This window comes from Pseudonaja textilis, chromosome 10, assembly GCF_049901715.1.
Source record: "Pseudonaja textilis isolate UNSWEBS1 chromosome 10, rPseTex1.2, whole genome shotgun sequence".
NCBI lineage: Eukaryota > Metazoa > Chordata > Lepidosauria > Squamata > Elapidae > Pseudonaja > Pseudonaja textilis.
This window is the reverse complement of record NC_141999.1, coordinates 23,261,037-23,280,598: the sequence shown is the minus strand read 5'-3', so window position 1 is coordinate 23,280,598 and position 19,562 is coordinate 23,261,037. Positions and strand designations below refer to the sequence as shown.

General features: G+C 47.4%; 1 protein-coding gene across 1 annotated transcript in view; it reads right to left on the bottom strand.

Annotated features, from left to right (window-relative positions):
• Window positions 1–19,562, bottom strand: part of SLC8A2 (solute carrier family 8 member A2) — a 54,620-nt gene that overhangs the window by 1,559 nt on the left and 33,499 nt on the right. The window contains exons 3-7 of the mRNA XM_026715411.2: window positions 14,243–14,346; window positions 12,616–12,633; window positions 6,044–6,168; window positions 4,140–4,239; window positions 797–1,072 (exon numbers count right to left, since the gene is read on the bottom strand). Coding sequence (XP_026571196.2) covers window positions 797–1,072; window positions 4,140–4,239; window positions 6,044–6,168; window positions 12,616–12,633; window positions 14,243–14,346 — 623 coding nt within the window. The remainder of the gene's footprint in view (window positions 1–796; window positions 1,073–4,139; window positions 4,240–6,043; window positions 6,169–12,615; window positions 12,634–14,242; window positions 14,347–19,562) is intronic.

Below are 19,562 nucleotides of genomic sequence, written 5' to 3'. Positions count from 1 at the left end.
GACCGGTTCGGGCGAACCGGATATTAAATTTACATCTGATTCGCCGAACCAGAGGTGGTATTCAGCAGGTTCTGACCAGTTCTGGAGAACCGGTAGTGGAAATTTTGAGTAGTTCAGAGAACCGGCAAATACCGCCTCTGACTGGCCCCACCCCCATCTATTCTCTGCCTCCCGAGTCCCAGCTGATTGGCTGTGTCTCCTTTGGTTGCCCTGCACAGGAGAACGGAGCTGGAAAGCAGGTTAGTGGGGTGGGGAGGGAATGGGATTTTGCAGTATCCTTCCCCTGCCATGCCCACCAAGCCACACCCACCAAGCCACACCATGCCCACCAAGCCACGCCCACAGAAACGGTAGTAAAAAATTTTGAATCCCACCACTGTACCGAACCGATAGTGGAATCGACTGGCTGGCCCCGCCCTCCCCTCCCCTCCCCTCCCTTCCTCGGAGTCTCCACGTGGACTGTTTTGGATGCAGGTAGGTGCAGGGTCACGCCCACCACGCCCACCCAGCAATTGGGCAGTGAACCAGATTTTGAATCCCACCCCTGACAACAGGGACGTCAAACTCAAGGTCCACGAGCCAGATCTGGCCTGCGATGTGGTCAGATCTGACCCCTGGGCCATCCCAGTGTCTACTCAGGAAAAATTGGGCCCGTGTGGCTTCGGCCCAGTCTACCCAATGTGAACAGGAAACCTGCCAGCAATTTGGGGAGTGGCGGTCGCAAGTCAAGGGCCACCTGGAAGCGGCTGGCTGGGCGAAGGGCCTTGTTGCGAATGGGGCAGGTTGGGGAGCACACCTGGGATGGAGGTGCCCAAGGCCACAAAGACGACCGCATTCACAGAGTCCTTGAGCCCCACGGTGCAGCCGAAGTGGGAGGCCAGGTCGCCGATCAGAGCGGTCAGCATGCCGATGACCAGGATGCTAACACTAAAGCAGGCCCAGCCGTTCCAGTACTCGGTGGGCGGCACGCAGGCGAAGAGAACCTTCCAGAAGACAGTCAGGAAATGCATGACGTAGTCGAAGCAAGAGGGCAGCCTCTCCTCTCTGCCGTCTTCATCCTCGTCTTCGACACCTGGGGAGAAGAACACCTGAGTCAGAGGCTCCGTGCAGATGGGAGAAGGTGGGCAGAAGGAGATGGGTAGGGGGTTGAGACCTGAAGGGGGATGGTGGTGTAAAACAGGACCTTCCTGTGAGGTCCTTGGTGGTCTCTGAAGTAGAAGGTAGTGGGGTTCCAGAGGAGGAGGAGGAGGAGGATGACGGCAATGGGGCCTTGACGCTTTCGGAGCTTGGTTGTTTTCTTGCAGAGTTTCATTACCAAACTAGGTAACATCATCAGTGCTAGAAGGGAGTGGGGTTTGTGGAGAGGAGGAGGAAGGAGGAGGAAGATGTCTATGGGGTCCTTGGTGCTCTCTGTGCTTGGCGATTTTCTTGCAGACATTTCATAACCCAACTAGGTAACATCATCAGTACTAGAAGGGAGTGGGGATTGTGGAATGGAGGAGGAGAAGGAGGAGGAAGAGGAGGAGGAGGACTGTGGGGTCCTTGGTGCTCTCTGAGCCTGGTGATTTCCTTGCAGTCGTGTGACGGGCTGGGCGTGGCTTTCTGACTGGGCATGGCTTGGTGGTCACATGACTGGCTGGATGGGGCTTGTATGTAAACATTGTAAATATTTATGTAAATATTGATTTTTTTATTCAAAAAAAAAAAAAGAACAGCTTTTACGCAAAATCAGGCCAAGCAGGCAGGCAGATTGAGTTGCTTGTGGAAGCACAGATTCACTCAGAGATCTACCTTTCTGCAATCTGCTGCCTGAGTCTGTCAGATAAAATTTGCTTGCACAACGCAGGCAAGTTGGATGGCGCGCATGCGAGATAAGGAGTGATTGGGCAGGGAGGGGAGGGGTGAGCAGGGAAGGGCGGGGCCAGCCAGTGGCGTGATTTGGCAGTTCTCCAAACTGCACAGAATGGTAACAACCGGTTCTATAGAACTGGTCCGAACTGGTACAATCCCACCCCTGGTTCCACCTGTAGTATTGGAGGGAACCAGGTGCCACTTGAAACTGCATTGCAATCAGTGGGTCAGGGTTTGGAGTGTTACTTCATAACCCCTTTAGCCTAGTTTTTTTCTTATTCTTCCTCCTCCTCCTCCTCCTCCTCCTCATCACCCATTGGTAGAAAGAACATTCGGAAAAAAAAACCAGAATGACATGCATGTAGTAAGATTGTATTTTTCCTTGCCGCAAGTTGCAATGCAACGGCTGCTCCCAGGGTCCTTTTTGTTACACCAGAACTAGAGAAATAAAAAAAAACAGGCCATGTTGTGGTTAGCTGGCAGCAGGTGAGGACGGCCGAGGAGAGCGAGGACTCAGATGAGGGGCCAGAACCATCAGGGAGTAGACTGCTGCCTTCAGAGATTGTAGGGGCTGGCAGCAGCGATGAGGAGGTTCCTGAGGAGCCTGTGCCAAGTGCATGCGCACGCAGGGCTGCTCGCAGGAAAGAGTAGCTGCAACAACACGGGTGACTCGGGAGTAAGGCTGCAAGGTAATGGCCCCTCCTTCAAGAAGAGAAAAGCCAGCTGTGAAAGGAACGTACTTTGCAGAAGGCAAAGACGTTTTGGAACCCCAGCCCTGTGGACATTCCACTATCCTGAGTTTGTATTTGAAGATTCTTGTATTGCAAATTATTTCTTGTCTCTTTTGGCAAGTCTCGCACAGTTTGGCAAGGCTTGTGCTTATCACGGCTAATTATTTTGTAAAAGCATTACAAGGTTTCTGTTCTTTTGGGATGGTGTTTGATTTGTCAGAAAAGGCCGTGGGTCAGAACAGGCCACAGGATGGGTGACAAGAGTACAAGAATAGAGAATACAGGCAAAGCTTTTGACCAGAGCCAAAATATTGCCCCCCAAACCAAAACCATCACAAACAAGTTCTACATTTCTGCTATGTGGCCTGTTGACCAATAGAGGGCGCCCTGCCCTTGCAAGAACATCCCGTCAGACCCAATGGCAGAATTTTTGGTTATCACTGTCCATTGGGGGGTGGGGGGGATGGGGGGGAGATAAGAGGGGAAATAAGGACCTCCACACAAAGGATTCAACTCCAGCCCCCACCTATTACATCCTTCTATTCATCTAGGAAAGATCAAAAGTGCGCAGAAATTGATGCCAGCATGTGGTCAGAGTCGATAAGCACGCTTTTAAGCAGTTTTTCGGGCCATTCTTATCGATTTTATTTACAATTTGGCTTGCAGAATGGTCAAGATTTTCTCCCGAGATCCTTCGGAAGCAGAATAGAAAGAGCGTGGATACTTTTGAACTTGGGGGAAACTCTTGAAAAAATGCCACGGAGAAACAGGAAAAAAAAAAGGAATGAATGCACAATCGTTGCACAGTCACTCCAGAGTGGTCCTTCGAGGCACAAAGGACCGGGCACGAATTGTCTTATATTGTATGCATATTGGGAAGGGACCAAAGGGAAGGCGGGAGGAGGAGGAGGAGGAGGGGAGGAGGAGGAGGAGGAGGAGAGGGGAGGAGGGTGGGGGAGGAGAAGAAAGGAGGAGGAAGGAGGAGATGGAGGAGAAGGGAGGAGGGGGGAGGAGAAGGAGAAGGAGAAGGAGAAGAAGAAGAAGAAGGAGAAGGAGAAGGAGAAGAAGAAGAAGAAGAAGAAGAAGAAGAAGAAGAAGAAGAAGAAGAAGAAGAAGAAGAAGAAGAAGAAGAAGAAGAAGAAGAGGAGGAGGAGGAGGAGGAGGAGGAGGAGGAGGAGGAGGAGGAGGAGGAGGAGGAGGAGGAGGAGGAGGAGGAGGAGAGAGGAAGAGGAGGAGGAGAAGGAGGAGGAGAAGGAGGAGGAGGAGGAGGAAGAAGAAGAGGAGGAGGAGGAGGAGAGGAAGAGGAAGAAGAAGAAGAGGAGGAGGAAAAGGAGGAGGAGGAGGAGAGGAAGAAGAGGAAGAGGAAGAGGAGGAGAGGAAGAGGAAGAAGAGGAGGAAGAGAAGAGGAAGAGGAAGAAGAACCAGCATTTGTATCCCAGCATTTGTCTGCTAGCTTCCTGGCAGTTTAATTTTCTTGGAGCAGATTTCCCTAAGGTGCCGTTTATTGATCCCTGGCTGCAGTGGGGGAGTGGTTGTTTGTGTGTGAGTGTCACTTACCTGCACTCACAGTGATGGCCTCCAGGAACTGCTCCCGCCAAGAGTGGGTGCCGATCACCAGGGCCAGATTGGTTTTCTTGATGAGTTTGTCCACCGTGTTCTGTGGCAAAAACAACATGGGTTGTTTTGGAGGCCGGGTTGAGGGGTTGGTCTTGGTATCTGGATCAGCTCCAGGTAATGAGAATGGAGGCAGAAGATACAGTGGTGGGATTCAAAAAATTTTACTACTGGTTCTTGAGAACCGGTCCGAACCGACTGAATGCCACCTCTGCTGTATATGTTTTATGCAGCTGGTAGTTTACCCTGGCAAGATTCTGTCGATAGGTGCAGAACCGTAATGAAATCTACTTGGAACGATCACCGTGTGACTTTCTTGGTTTTGGGGGGCCCCCGTGACAAGTCACCTCTCTATTCAACAACAGGCAAGCATCAGCGCAGGAGAGTGGCACGGGGAGATATCACACCACTTCCCAGAAAAAAACACAGCCTTCTCGTGTCGTTCCCTGGGGGGGTCTTGAAAATCCCTGCAGGTTCTCTATGTACATCTCCCCAGAACAGCCGCCCCCCAGGGATTTTTCTCAGCCCTGGAGGAATCAGACTGAAGGTACCAACTGAGGCAGGCATTCTGCACAACGTCCAGAAGAAGCCCCGTTTTCAGTTGAGCAGTTATAATAACGACAATAATAATCGTACGTTATTCTTAAAGGAGCCATCAGTGGTTGCGGTGAGCAAATCTGTCGGCTTCTTGTGTTTGCAAATCGATGAGTTTGGTTTTTCTCTTTATTTCTCATTCCCCATTCATTCTGTGTCATTCATTAGGTTAATCAAAAGATTTTTTTTTTGAGTTTGCATTAAAATGTATCTATATTGCTGTGCAATTTTGCAAATGATTTTAGCCAGTGTAATGCATCACTCAATCATTGGTACACAGTTTTCTCTAATCTGTCTGTCTCTCTCTGCCTGCCTGCCTCTCTATCTATCTATCTATCTATCTATCTATCTATCTATCATCCATCCCTACCTACCTACCTACCTACCTATTCTATCTACCTACCTACCTACCTACCTACCTATCTATTGTATCTATCATCTATCTATTGTATCTATCTATCTATCTATCTATCTATCTATCTATCTATCTATCTATCTATCTATCTATCTATCTATCTATCATCCATCCCTATCTACCTACCTACCTACCTACCTATCTATCTATTGTATCTATCATCTATCTATCTATCTATCTATCTATCTATCTATCTATCTATCTATCTATCTATCTATCTATCTACCTACCTACCTATTGTATCTATCTATCTATCTATCTATCATCCACCCACCCACCCATTCATCATATATCCATCTATCTTCTATTTATCTGTCTTATATATGTATTTTTTTAATCTATCATCTATCTATCCATCTATCTATCATCCACCCACCCACCCATCCATCCATCATATATCCATCTATAATCTATCTATTTATCTGTCTGTCTTATATCTATGTATTTATCTATCTATCTATCTATCTATCTATCTATCTATCTATCTATCTATCTATCTATCTATCACCATCATCTTCCATCCGTCTGTCTATCGATTCCCTCATTTACTCATCCTCTCTCTCTCTCATCCACCCACCCATCCATCTATCATATGTCCATCTATCATCTATCTGTCTGTCTGTCTGTCTGTCTGTCTTATATCTATGCATTTTTATTATTCTATCTTTCTATCCCAACTACGTTTGAATTTCAAGCCTTCCCTGAGCTTAACTTCAAATCCTCGTCCAAAAGTGCCCCAGGTGCCCTTTTGCCTTCAGAGCCGAACTGAATTCCTCCACCGCCTCTCCCTTGAGGTGAGGGGAAGCAGCGTAGAGCCTTGGTGCTCTGCCCTCCTTACCTTGAAATCATAGGACTCCTCTATGATCACCTCCAGGCGGGAGTTCTCCCCCAGGACGGGTTTGCCCATCTCCGCAATCCGCCAGGCCTCCTCCTCCTCGGCAGAGAGTTTCTTGTCACCGTCGGCTAAGTAAAAAAAAGTGAATCACATCAGCCAACAGCTTGATTGGACTGGATAGGTATTTCCTCGAGTGTGTTCCAATTTTCCCTTCCTCCTTTCCGCTTTGTTCATCACAACAATCCTGCGAGGTATGTTGTGCCTGTGCTGAAGTCAACTGGCTGAACTGCAGTTCGAATCAAGATCTCTCCAGTCCTAGTTTAGTCTGGTTGTTGTTGTTTATTTTTTGGGGTGGTGGTGGTGGTGTTCCTATTTCAGGAGTTCCCAAACTTGGCAGCTTTAAGACTTGTGGAATTCAACTCCCAGAATTCCCCAGCCAGCCTTTAAGATGAGTGGACTTCAATTCCCAGAATTCTCCAGTTATGCTGGCTGGAGAATTCTGGGAGTTGATGTCCACAAGTCTTAAAAGTTGCCAAGTTTGGAGACCTCTGGTCTATTTTCTACTAGATAGAGATACACTGCTCCTGAATAGGGAAGATCCCTTTAACTGTCAGAATAAATCACGTTTCATGTATTCCCTAGCTCTGAGGAATTTCCAGTTGCACTTCCCTCATGTCAGAGCAGAGTCCGTGATCATCCGCGGCTTCGCTCCCAGCTCTCCTCGTTGGAGGGTCCCAATTGGGACCGGAACTACCCTGTGGGGGTAGGGGGAAGAAAGGGGGACCGCCTGACAGGTGGAGGGGAGCCACATCTCTCCTCCCTGGTAAGGAAAACCCCTTCTGAAGATGAGATGCAGCTGTAGCCTAAAATGGCTGCCATGAAGACCGGAGGCAGTCTGGAAAACTAAGACTGCGCTGGAGTGGAGAAGCAGCGAATGGTGTGTGGACCGGGTGATAATACGTAGAACTTTAAGGTAACCCCGATAAAACAAGCAGAAAAGAAATCTCATAAAGAATTGTGCTAGCTGCGACTGGAAAGTGAGAGAAAAACTGGGGAACACAAGGGAATTACTTTGGGGGAAAATAAAAAAGATTAAAATGATGTATTCCCTAGCTCTCAGGTTGGCTGGGGGATTCTGGGAGTTGAAGTCCACAAGTCTTAAAGAGGTCAAAGTTGGTGAGCCTTGTTTTAGATGACTCTTCCTGGTCTGGGTGATGAAATTATGTTCTTTATTTTTCTTAGTTTAACTTATTCTTGGGCAGAACGACTGACAGCCAGGCAGGACCTCAAATTGTCCCAAAAATTGTGAAAAGAAAAAAATTATCAGAATGTATTCAGCATTCCATTGTCAAGTTTCTCTCCAGCATCCCAAGAGCTATGATATTTCTCAAATTCAGCAGCTGTTAAGTTGGGCGGATTTCAACTCCCAGAATTCCATGGCTGGCTGGGGAATTCTGGGAGCTGAAGTCCATGCAGCTTAAAGTGACCGAGGTTGTGAAATACTGGACCAGAGAATTGAAAAAGGAATTGAATAACTTTGCTTCTCAGGAGGACAAATACAGTTGCCGATAAAAAAAAGATTCCCACATTTGTGCAAGACACACTGAACATTGGAGTGCATACACGGGAGCAGCAGCATGAAAATTATCTGCAGATGCTCTCAAGAACAAACCCATTTCTTCCAGCTCCCTTGGAGCTCATCTTGGCTCTTTCCATCAAAAATATGAATTCTTCCACCTTCTCATCCAATTAAATTATTTTCTAATGCTTGATTTGGCACATCATGGATTCTACGTATCTGTGTTTGCCCCAAAATAAGACCCTGTCTTATATATATATTTTTTGCCAACAAAAAAGGCACCAGGTCTTATTTTCGGATGATGTCACCCACTGACTAACCTCACTTGTGTGTGTGTCGCTCCCAGACCTCCTTTTTGCTATCAGAGGCCTTCCAGGAACTTCTTCTGCGGCCAGCAAGGCCTCTGCAGCCAATACCAGAGCTCTGGATCGATCCAGAGCTTTGTTATCCACTACAGAGGCCTTCAGGAAAGCCTTGCCGATTGCAGAAGAAATGGTCTGGCAAGGCAGGTGTTGAGGCATGCAAGGCCTGGCTACACCTGTCCAAAGGTTAGTAGGGCAGCTCCACCCCTCAAATCCCCAATCTAGCTTAAGTTTTACCCGTGCACCCTGGAGTGGGCAGGATCTTAAGTAGGGCTTATTTTGGGGGTAGAGCTTATATTGGGAGCATATGTAAAAATCAAGTTAGGGCTTCCTTTCGAGGTAGGTTGTATTTTCAGGGAAACAGGATAGAAGTGTCACCTGTCCCAAATTGCTGGGATGTTATTCATGGCCAGCCATTCCCAAGTCAGGTTATGCTACCACTTCAAAAAAAACCCAAAGGAACCCCAATGTGCTTTGAATTTTTCAGCAGAAGCCAGGAACAGGAACAATCGAGAGCAGGGTGGGGCGGAAATGTCCGTTTTGCTCTGAGCAGCTGGGGACGTTTCACAGGTCCTGGGAAGACGGAGGCCTGCTACGTATGTCAGCTTGCACAGCCGGTGGAGATTTAACAGAACAGATTTAACAGAGTTGGGAGGGACCTTGGAGGTCTTCTAGTCTGACCCCCAGCTCAGGCAGGAAACCCTATCCTGTTTCAGACAAATAGTTATCCAATCTTTTCTTAAATTTCAGCGTTGGAACATTCACAACTTTGGGAGGCCACTGACTCATTCTTCTCCCTGTCAGGAAATTCCTCCTTAGTTCTAAGTTGCTTCTCTCCTTGATTAGTTTCCACCTGTTGCTTCTTGTCCTGCCTTCAGGTGCTTTGGAGAACAGCTTGGCTCCCTCTTCTTTGGGGCAGCCCCTGAGATATTGGAAGTGTCATGCCCTTGATAGAGTCGGACTCTGAGGGAGAGGAGGAACGGCTGACAGAGAGTGGAGGTGTGGCTCCGGAGGTTGTGGAGGAGGCTGGGGAAGGGCAGAGGCCGGCTGGGCAGTCAGAGGAAGAACCAGGCCCATCCCCTCTTCATCCTAGGACACACAGGGAGGAACGGAGAGGGAAACAACTTGGCTTGCGAGAGAGGAAGCGGCCATGATCCCCCTCATTGGTTGCAGCCGGAGAGACGAGTATATAAGAGAGACGATTACAACACAGCGTTGCCAGAAGCAAAGTGTGTTTTATCTTGGGCTGAAGTTTATCTTGGCTGGCGTCCTTCCAACAGACTGTGACCTTGTTATCTCCTTAAAGTTATTAAATACTTCTCCTGTTCCATTGTGGAAATTTCATCTTTGTAGTTTGTTTGGTTTTTTTAATTTATTTCACCTCTATCTACTCAATAAGTTCGGACTGTATTGCTTTCTTTTGAAGACTATTTCTGAGTATGTTTTATCTCCAACTGAGAATTATTGAACAGTGGGGCCGAGTTGGAGGCATTAAAGGACGTTTATTTACATTTTGGATTTTGTTAGATTTGTGCTACATTCCTGGTCATCACAGGAAGGCTCCTATCCTGCCACCCCTAGTCCCATTTTTTTCTATGCGCTCTTCCCCTTTGGCAGATGCTAATCCATCCCTAGCCTGTCTCTCTGCCAGTAAAGCAGAATATTTGTAGCTCAGGGTTATCCTTGCTGCCCTCCGAGCTTGGTGGCTCCCTCGTAGATGTTTCCTTACCCACGTTACCCGAGCAAAGCCCACCAAGCAAGTTTCTGAACAGGTCACACGAGGCGGCGGGATTCCTGATTTCACCAGGTTTTATTTTTGCCCACTGGGCAGCCCTGGCATTCCGTCTCTGGGTCCCTCTCGGCCGTACCCCTCCCGTAAACCCCCTTTGCTCTCTTGGCAGGTGCTGGAGGATTGGAGGGTGGGGGTCTTCTTGCAAGCAACAAGGGGCTTCTGATAGCAGGCCAGGCTCGCTGCCTCAAAAAATTGCTGCGCATTCCCGTTCCTTGCACAGTGCATAGTTTCTCACCCACACATTCCCTCTCCCCCAGAACGGAGCTAACGTATAAAATGCTCAAGCGCAGCGCACACACTTTCTCCTACGCACTGCCTCCCATGTGGCACCCCTCCTTCCTCACCATCGCACCAAGCCCTCTTCCTCCTCCTCCTCCTCCTCCTCCTCCTCCTCCTCCTCCTCTTCTCGGGCACAGATGTTGAGAAGAAGGCAGCTGTCGTGGATGTGGGATCTGTGCACTGCCTGATGATGTTTTCCTTCCAGGCCTGTTTGGGTTGCCGGGTAGGCTGGGGTCCAACCTCCTCCCGTTGCCAGCCAGCCAGCCAGCCAGCCAGCCAGGCAGGGCGAAAGTGACAGGTGTTTATTCTGGCTGACAGGTGCCATTTCCAGGAGGCGTGAAGGAGGCACCGGCACCGATCCATTGGCCCACTCACCACTACCTCCACCCACCCCCTGCGAAGGAATTCTTTCACCTTCCCTTGGAAAGTCATTTCACATTTTTTGCAAAGGTGTTTTGACAGAATAACAAGGGCGGGGAGGGGCCTTGGGAGGTCTTCTAGTCCAACCCTCCGCCCAAGCAGGAGACCCTATTCTGTTCCAGACAAATGGCTGTCCAATCTCTTCTTTTAAAAAAACCTCCTGGGTTGAAAATAACGAAGGTGTCCATTGTGTGCCTTGGGGCAGACGCAAAGGCCTACATAAGGGTGAAGGGGATATATTTAGCAATAGCAATCGACTTATACACCGCTCGCTTCCTAGTGCTTTACGACCTCCTCTAAGCGGTTTATAGAGTCAGCCTCTTGCCCCCCAACAATCTGGGTCCTTGTTTTACCAACCTTGGAAGGACAGAAGGCTGAGTTCAACCTTGAGCCGGTCAGGATCGAACTGCTAGCAATGAGCAGAGTCAGCCTGCAATGCTGCACTCTAACTCCTGTGCACCACAGAAGGGAAGGAGGGAGGGAGGGAGGGAAGGAAGGAAGGAAGGAAGGAAGGAAGGAAGGAAGGAAGGAAGGAAGGAAGGAAGGAAGGATCGAACTGCTGGCAATGAGCAGATTCAGCCTGCAATACTGCATTCTAACCACAAGGAAGGAGGGAAAGGAGGGAGGGAGGATTTATAGAGTCGGCCTCTGTCTCCAACAATCTGGGTCCTCATTTTACTGACCTCAGAAGGATGGAAGGTTGGGTCAACCTTGAGCCGGTCAGGATCGAACTGCTAGCAATGAGCAGAGTCAGCCTGCAATGCTGCACTCTAACTCCTGTGCACCACAGAAGGAAGGGAGGGAGGGAGGGAGGGAGGGAGGGAGGAAGGAAGGAAGGAAGGAAGGAAGGAAGGAAGGAAGGAAGGAAGGAAGGAAGGAAGGATCGAACTGCTGGCAATGAGCAGAGTCAGCCTGCAATACTGCATTCTAACCACAAGGAAGAAGGAAGGAAGGAAGATAGCAGTAGCACTTAAACTTTTATACCGCTTCACAGGACTTTTACAGACCTCTCTGAGTGGTTTACAGAGTCGGCCTCTTGCCCCCAACAATCTGGGTCCTCATTTGACCCACCTCGGAAGGAAGGAAGGAAGGCTGAGTCAACCTTGAGCCGGTCAGAATCGAACTCCTGGTCATTGGGCAGAGTCAGCCTGCAATACTGCTTTCTAGCCACTGCGCCGGTATGGCTCTTTGCACACACAAACACACAATTTGCGAACCCTTTAAGACATTCTTATCACATCGGGGAAAACATTTAGGAGCAGGGAAAACTCAAAAGAAGGATGCATCCGCAGCAATTCCTATACAGGAAACCCTCCTTGTTTAAGGGTAGTATATCTTTGACATAACCATCCCTTTGTCTCCGCGCCTCCCTATGGGCAGGAGGCCGACATTTCTCCCTGCAAATTAAGATCAATCAATCCTGCTTGCCCGGTATTGTTTGGTTTGGGGACATTTGCCACCTCCCATTGCTAAACTCTTCATTGGCCCATTCGCAAATGCAACAACGAAATCTCAGAACCTAAAATCGGACCTGGATTTGAAAGGATGTCCAAACTGGTTTCCAAGGACTGCCCCTCTCTTGCCCGAGAAAAACAAATCTCTGAGTAAAATCGGAGGTTATTTGGAGCGAGCATTTTAGAGCATTGTGCTGTCCTTCCCTCAGGGCCTCAGTCGCCCCCTCTGTAAAATGGGTGCAAAAAAAAACACCCGAGGACATTACTTTGATGCAAAAAGGGAAAACCAAAACTTATGGCAAGTGAGGAGAACATCCATCATTTTAAGAACTGGACCCCACCCCAAAATATCTGACGCTTGGGGGTTACTTGTAGGTGCCTGCGATGCATTCAGAGTAGGTACCCCCAATTATGATTTTATTATTATTTTATTAAATGGATGGGCCGTCTAGCTGGCCGTGGGGGTTAGTCTAGGGCAGCTTACAACAACGGAAAGAAAGATAATAGAATGATAAAACGAACAGTGGAAGAGAGCACAACGAGAAAGACAGCGATATGATTACCAAAAAAAGAAAGAATGAAGGGCAGGTGAAGAACATAGAAGTGAGGAGGGGGAGTCTGTGGTCAATTGTGGAAGGAAAACTGGCTGGAAAAGGGAGAAAAAAGGGAGAAAGGGGGAAGGGGCTTACCTTGATGGAGCAGGAGAGCTGCAAGCAAAGAAACAGAGAGAGAGAGAGAGAGAGAAATATTATGCAATCAGCATAATTGCATAATAATTAGCAGAAGGTAGCACCAAAACTTGAGACCTTAAAATTGGGTGGGGGCACTGATCAAAGAAACCCTTCCTCAGGTAGTCCTTGACTTAGAACCATTCGTTTAATGACTGTTTGAAGTCCCAAAGGCATTGAGAAAAAGGGCTTGTGATCGGTCCTCGTGCTTACAACTGGTGCAGCGTGGGTGGACTTCGACTCCCAGAATTCCCCAGCCAGCATGCTTTAAGAGGAGTGGACTTCAATTCCCAGAATTCCCCAGCCAGCATGCTTTAATAGGGGTGGATTTCGACTCCCAGAATTCCCCAGCCAGCATGCTTTAAGAGGGGTGGACTTTGACTCCCAGAATTCCCCAGCCAGCATGCTTTAAGAGGAGTGGACTTCAATTCCCAGAATTCCCCAGCCGACATGCTTTAAGAGGGGTGGACTTCGACTCCCAGAATTCCCCAGCCAGCATGCTTTAATAGGGGTGGACTTCGACTCCCAGAATTCCCCAGCCAGCATGCTTTAAGAGGAGTGGACTTCAATTCCCAGAATTCCCCAGCCAACATGCCTTAAGAGGAGTGGACTTCAATTCCCAGAATTCCCCAGCCGACATGCTTTAAGAGGAGTGGACTTCGACTCCCATAATTCCCCAGCCAACATGCTTTAAGAGGGCTGGACTTCAATTCCCAGAATTCCCCAGCCAACATGCTTTAAGAGGAGTGGACTTCGACTCCCAGAATCCCCCAGCCAGCATGCCTTAAGAGGAGTAGACTTCAATTCCCAGAATCCCCAGCCAGCATGCCTTAAGAGGAGTGGACTTCAATTCCCAGAATCCCCCAGCCAACATGCCTTAAGAGGAGTAGACTTCAATTCCCAGAATTCCCCAGCCAACATGCCTTAAGAGGAGTGGACTTCAATTCCCAGAATTCCCCAGCCGACATGCTTTAAGAGGAGTGGACTTCGACTCCCATAATTCCCCAGCCAACATGCTTTAAGAGGGCTGGACTTCAATTCCCAGAATTCCCCAGCCAACATGCTTTAAGAGGAGTGGACTTCAATTCCCAGAATCCCCCAGCCAGCATGCCTTAAGAGGAGTAGACTTCAATTCCCAGAATCCCCCAGCCAGCATGCTTTAAGAGGAGTGGACTTCAATTCCCAGAATTCCCCAGCCGACATGCTTTAAGAGGAGTGGACTTCAACTCCCAGGATTCCCCAGCCAGCATGCTTTAAGAGGAGTGGACTTCAATTATGCTTTAAGAGGGGTGGACTTTGACTCCCAGAATTCCCAGCCAGCATGCTTTAAGAGGAGTGGACTTCAATTCCCAGAATTCCCAGCCGACATGCTTTAAGAGGGGTGGACTTCGACTCCCAGAATTCCCAGCCAGCATGCTTTAATAGGGGTGGACTTCGACTCCCAGAATTCCCCAGCCAGCATGCTTTAAGAGGAGTGGACTTCAATTCCCAGAATTCCCCAGCCAACATGCCTTAAGAGGAGTGGACTTCAATTCCCAGAATTCCTCCTGCCCTAGAGAGGGTTTCCTCCTCCTGACACCCCACTCACCAGAGATCCCCCTTTTCAACCAACGGGGCTGGCCCAGTTCGATGAAGAAACTGTCTTTTTTCTCATATTCTTCGACGTCCACAATTTTCACGTGAAGCGATTTTCTGTGCAGCGAGAAAGAAAGAAGAGACAGCAAACCGATTGACAAAGTCACCCAGCCAGCTTGCATGCCTATGGTGGGATTAGAACTCACCATCTCTTGGGGATTGATCCAAAGTTACCAGCCGATTTTTGTGCCTAAAATGGGACTAGAACTCACTGTCTCCTGGTGCTTGGCCCATAGATATCTCCCAGCCAGTTTTCATGCCTAAAGCAGAACTAGAACTCACTGTCTCCGGGTGATTGGCCCAAAGATATCTCCCAGCCAGTTTTCATGCCTAAAGCAGAACTAGAACTCATGGTCTCCTGGTGATTGGCCCAAAGATACCCTGCCCCCAACCAGCGTTCATGGCTAAGGCGGAACTAGAACTCACTGTCTCCTGGTTCTTAGGCCAGCAGGCCAAAATGACTCAGGTAACCGATTGATAGGTAGCTCTCTGAATGAATCTGTAATTCTGTGAGCAACTCAATCTGCCCGCCTGCTTTGCCTGATTTTGGGTAAAAGTTGCTCTTTTGTTTATAAAAAAAATTCAATATTTACATACATGGTGTGTTGTGAGTTAATTTTGTGAGTTTGCTTGCAAGCAAATTTTCAGTGACAGACTCAGGTAGCCGATCGCAGAAAGATAGATCTCTGAATGAATCTGTGATTCTGTGAGCAACTCAATCTGCCCGCTTTGCCTGATTTTGGGTAAAAGCTGCTCTTTTTTAAAATAAAAAAAATCAATATTTACATAAATAGTTATAATATTCACATACAAGCTATGCCCAGCCAGTCACATGACCACCAGGCCACACCCACCCATTAGGCCACACCCACAGAGCCGGTTGTTAAGAACTTTGAATCCCACCCCTGTAATTAGGGCAAAGAAGCGATGTTGAGTCGGCCACACCCACCCAGTCACATGACCACCCAGCCGGTCATTAGGGCAGAGAGACCCTTGCTAAAAAGTATGAATCCTGCCCCTGCCCAAAGCTCCCTTCACACACACACAAAAGTGCACACTTTCCTTCTTCAAACTGCATCCTTTGAACGGAAGTGGATTCAGGACTGGCACGGAGGCCTTTTGAGAAAGGAAGAATTCGGCACCGCCTCCCACTGGCCCCCTCCCGGGCACAGCAACGGGGAAGGGTTGCCATGGTAACTGAGATTTTCGTTGTTGACATGATGAAGCTCTAAGAAATCAATTACTGACAAATGATTGGGGGGGGAGGGGCTTCCTCCCCCACCTGCCTCCCCACTCCAAAAGGGAGTGGCTGATGGGTTGGGCAGTCTTTCTCTAAGGCCTCAAGTCCATCAGAGGATTTGGGGTGAGGGTGGGAAAATAGACAGAGGAAAAGCGACAGGTTTCGATGGATCGATTGGTTTGGCTTGATCGATTGGCTTGATCCCAGTTTAGCATTCCTCATCTTAATTGCAACGGGTCCAAACATCTAGGAAAAGAGGGTACCACATGGGCTGGCCTCATACATCACCATCCATGCGCCCCTGCCCAGAATCTGAACTCATTCCAAAATCGAGAAATTGCCAAACTGCCACAATTATATATCTATCGAGTTTAAAACGGGTATTGAGCCACCTCAGCCAAGAAATTAAAAGATACTTGCTCCTGGGGAGAAAAGCTATGGCAAATCTAGACAGCATACTTAGAAGCGAAGACATCCCCCTACCAACAAAAAACAAACAAAAAGCAACAATATAAGAGCACACAACAGATACAAACTCAGTGGACACAGCTCCAAACTTAATTGCAGAAAGTACGACTTCAGCAACAGAGTGGTCAAGGCCTGGAATGCGCTACCTGACTCTGTTGTTACATCCTCAAACCCCCCTACTCCCTTAACCTTAAACTATCCACTATTGACCTCACCCCATTCCTAAGAGGTCTGTAAGGGGCGTGCAAAAGTGCACCGTCGTGCCTACCTTCCCTGTCCTTTTGTCCCCAATTATTCGTACCTATTTCATGTATTCGTACTCATGTTTATTGGTTCTGCAACCCAACAGGACAGACACAGAGGATAATTAGGACTGCAAAAAAACAACAACAATTACTACCAACCTCCCTGCCATCGAGGACCTGTATCCTGCACCCTGAGTCAAAAAGAGGGCTGTGAAAATATCTACTGACCCCTCACATCCCGGACATAAATTGTTTCAACTCCCACCCTCAAAATGACGCTATAGAGCCCTGCACACCAGAACAATGAGACACGGCAGATTTTTCCCCAAACACCATCACTCTGCTAAACAAATAATTCCCTCAACACTGTCCAACTATTTACTAAGTCTGCACTACTATTACTATTAATCTTCTCCTCACTCCTTTCACCCATCCCCTCCCACTTGTGACTATATGACTGTAACTTTGTCACTTGTATCCTTACAATTTATATTGGCTATTTCCTAGTATGACTTGATTGCTTATTATACCCTATGACTATTATTAAGTGTTGTACCTTGTGATTCTTGGCTCTTGACAAATGTACCTTTTCTTTTATGTACACTGAGAGCATATGGACCAAGACAAATTCCTTGGGTGTCCAATCACACTTGGCCAATAAAGAATTCTATTCTATTCTATTCTATTCTATTCTATTCTATTCTATTCTATTCTATTCTATCCTATCCTATCCTATCCTACTCTACTCTACTCTACTCTACCCTACCCTACCCTACCCTACCCTATCCTATCCTATCCTATTCCCTTTCTTATTCTATTCTATTTTATTTATTTTATTCTATCCTATCCTATCCTATTCTTATACCTATCATCTTGTAAGCGATTGGCAAATAAAATCAAATAAAAATAGATACATAAATAACAAAAGTGTGTAGAGTCAAGGTTATGGTTTTTCTCAGTTGCAATGTATGGCTGTGAAAGTTGGACTATAAGGAAGGCTGAGTGCCAAAGAATGGAGGCCTTTGAACTCTGAGGCTGGAGGAGGAGATTTCTGCGAGACCTTTGGACTGCAAGGCCATCCAACCAGTCCTAGAGGAGATCAACCCTGAGTGCTCTTTAGAAGGCCAGATCCTGAAGACGAATCTCAAAGACTTTGGCCACCTCATGAGAAGGAAGGACTTGCTGGAGAAGAGCCCAATGCTGGGAACAGTCAAGGGCAATAGAAGAAGAAGAAGAAGAAGAAGAAGAAGAAGAAGAAGAAGAAGAAGAAGAAGAAGAAGAAGAAGAAGAAGAAGAAGAAGAAGAAGAAGAAGAAGAAGAAGAAGAAGAAGAAGAAGAAGAAGAAGAAGAAGAAGAAGAAGAAGAAGAAGACGACAGCAGAGAAGGAGGGGGCTGGATGGAGTCACCGAAGCAGCTGGCGTGAGCTTCAATGGACTCCAGAAGATGGTAGAGGACAGGAATTTTTTTTTTCCTTCAAGAGAAGACCGTTATAGGCCATCATAGATCGAGTTGGATTAAAACAGCAGCTTAAGCTGATGGGTTGGGTGCAAAAAAAATGGATTTTTACTGTAAATTGCTCAAGGAGGAAACTGTTCGTTTCTCTCTTCCTCCTTCCTGACCCCTTTCTAAAAGGTTCTATATCAGTGTTTTTCAATCTTAGCTATTTTAAAATGTCCATCCATCCTAATGGGTGTGAGCTGGGGAATTCTGGGACTTGAAGTCCGCCCATCTTAAAGCTCGCTGGCTGGGGAATTATCAAATGTTACTTAGACTCAGCTCTCTTTTTGCTAGGTCAACCTACTCCCTTTTGCCTACACCTCCCTGTAAGACTTATTCTCACAACTCCTGCTCATCTTCCTGGCGGGTCGACCAGAGGAACTTCCTGCCTCTTGATTTTGAGGCACCTCGAGGGCATCTAGGGAGCTACAATTCTCCTAGGGAAGCCAGCTGAGGGTGACGTGGACACATCCGAGCAGATGCTGACAGACAAAGGCAGGGAAGGAATTTTGCTTATGCTCTGAAGCTATTTGTCTTTGCTGCTGAGATTCTAGCAAGGGAGTCGGTGGCTGTCCTTAAATGCCCGCTTTAATTTAGCAGCCTAATATATTTGGGGTGGGATGGGATGGGATGAATAGAATAGAATAGAATAGAATAGAATAGAATAGAATAGAATAGAATAGAATAGAATAGAATAGAATAGAATTCAGGATAAAATAGAATAGAATTCAGGATAAAATAGAATGGAATGGAATGGAATGGAATGGAAGGGAAGGGAATGGAACGGAACAGGACAGAACAGAACAGAACAGAACAGAACAGAACAGAACAGAACAGAATAGAATTCAGGATAAAATAGAATGGAATGAAATAGAATGGAATGGAATGGAATGGAATGGAATAGAATAGAATAGAATAGAATAGAATAGAATAGAATAGAATAGAATAGAATAGAATAGAATAGAATAGAATAGAATATTGAATATTGAATATAGAATATAGAATGGATTGGAATGGAATAGAAAATAGAATAGAATATAGAATGGAGTAGAATGGAACAGAGAATAGAATAGAATAACAGAGTTGGAAGGGACCTTGGAGGTCTTCTAGTCCAACCCCCTGCCTAGGCAGGCAACCCTACACCACTTCAGACAAATGTTTATCCAATATCTTTTAAAACATTTCCAGTGTTGGAGCATTCACAACTTCTGGTGGCAAGCCGTTCCACTGATCCATTGTTCTCACGGTCAGGACATTCCTTCTTCTAAGTTGTTTCTCTCCTCGATCAGTTTCCACCCGTTGCTTCTCGTCCGGCCTTCAGGGGCTTTGGGGGGCAACTTCGTCCCCCCCTCTCCCTTCGCGATAACCCCTGAGATATTGGAAGCCTGCTCTCAGGTCCCTCCCTAAGTCTGTCTTTTCGTTAAGCCAGACCTACCCAATTCCAGCAACTGTTCTCGAACCTGCTTTTTAAAGAAAATAAACACGTTTGGAAAAACAAGTCCGTCTACTCTAACTGAGCAACGCCGTTCCCAACGGGGCCTGGCATTAGCCTGTCAAAACATCCCTTGGTACCGCCGAGATACAAACAGGCGGTTGATGGATGGAGAAGCGGCTCTTTTGCCTCCCGCTAGCAGAGGCGGAGGAAGGGTTAGTCAGATCACAATTCCCATTATCCTCAGCTGGCCTGGCCAACACAGCCATGCTAGATTAGACAGTTTGGAAGCCCTGGATGATAAGCCAACCAATCTCCTAAGGCAGAGGGGTCTCCAAACTCGGCCCCTTTAAGACTTGTGGACTTCGACTCCCAGAATTCTCCAGCCAGC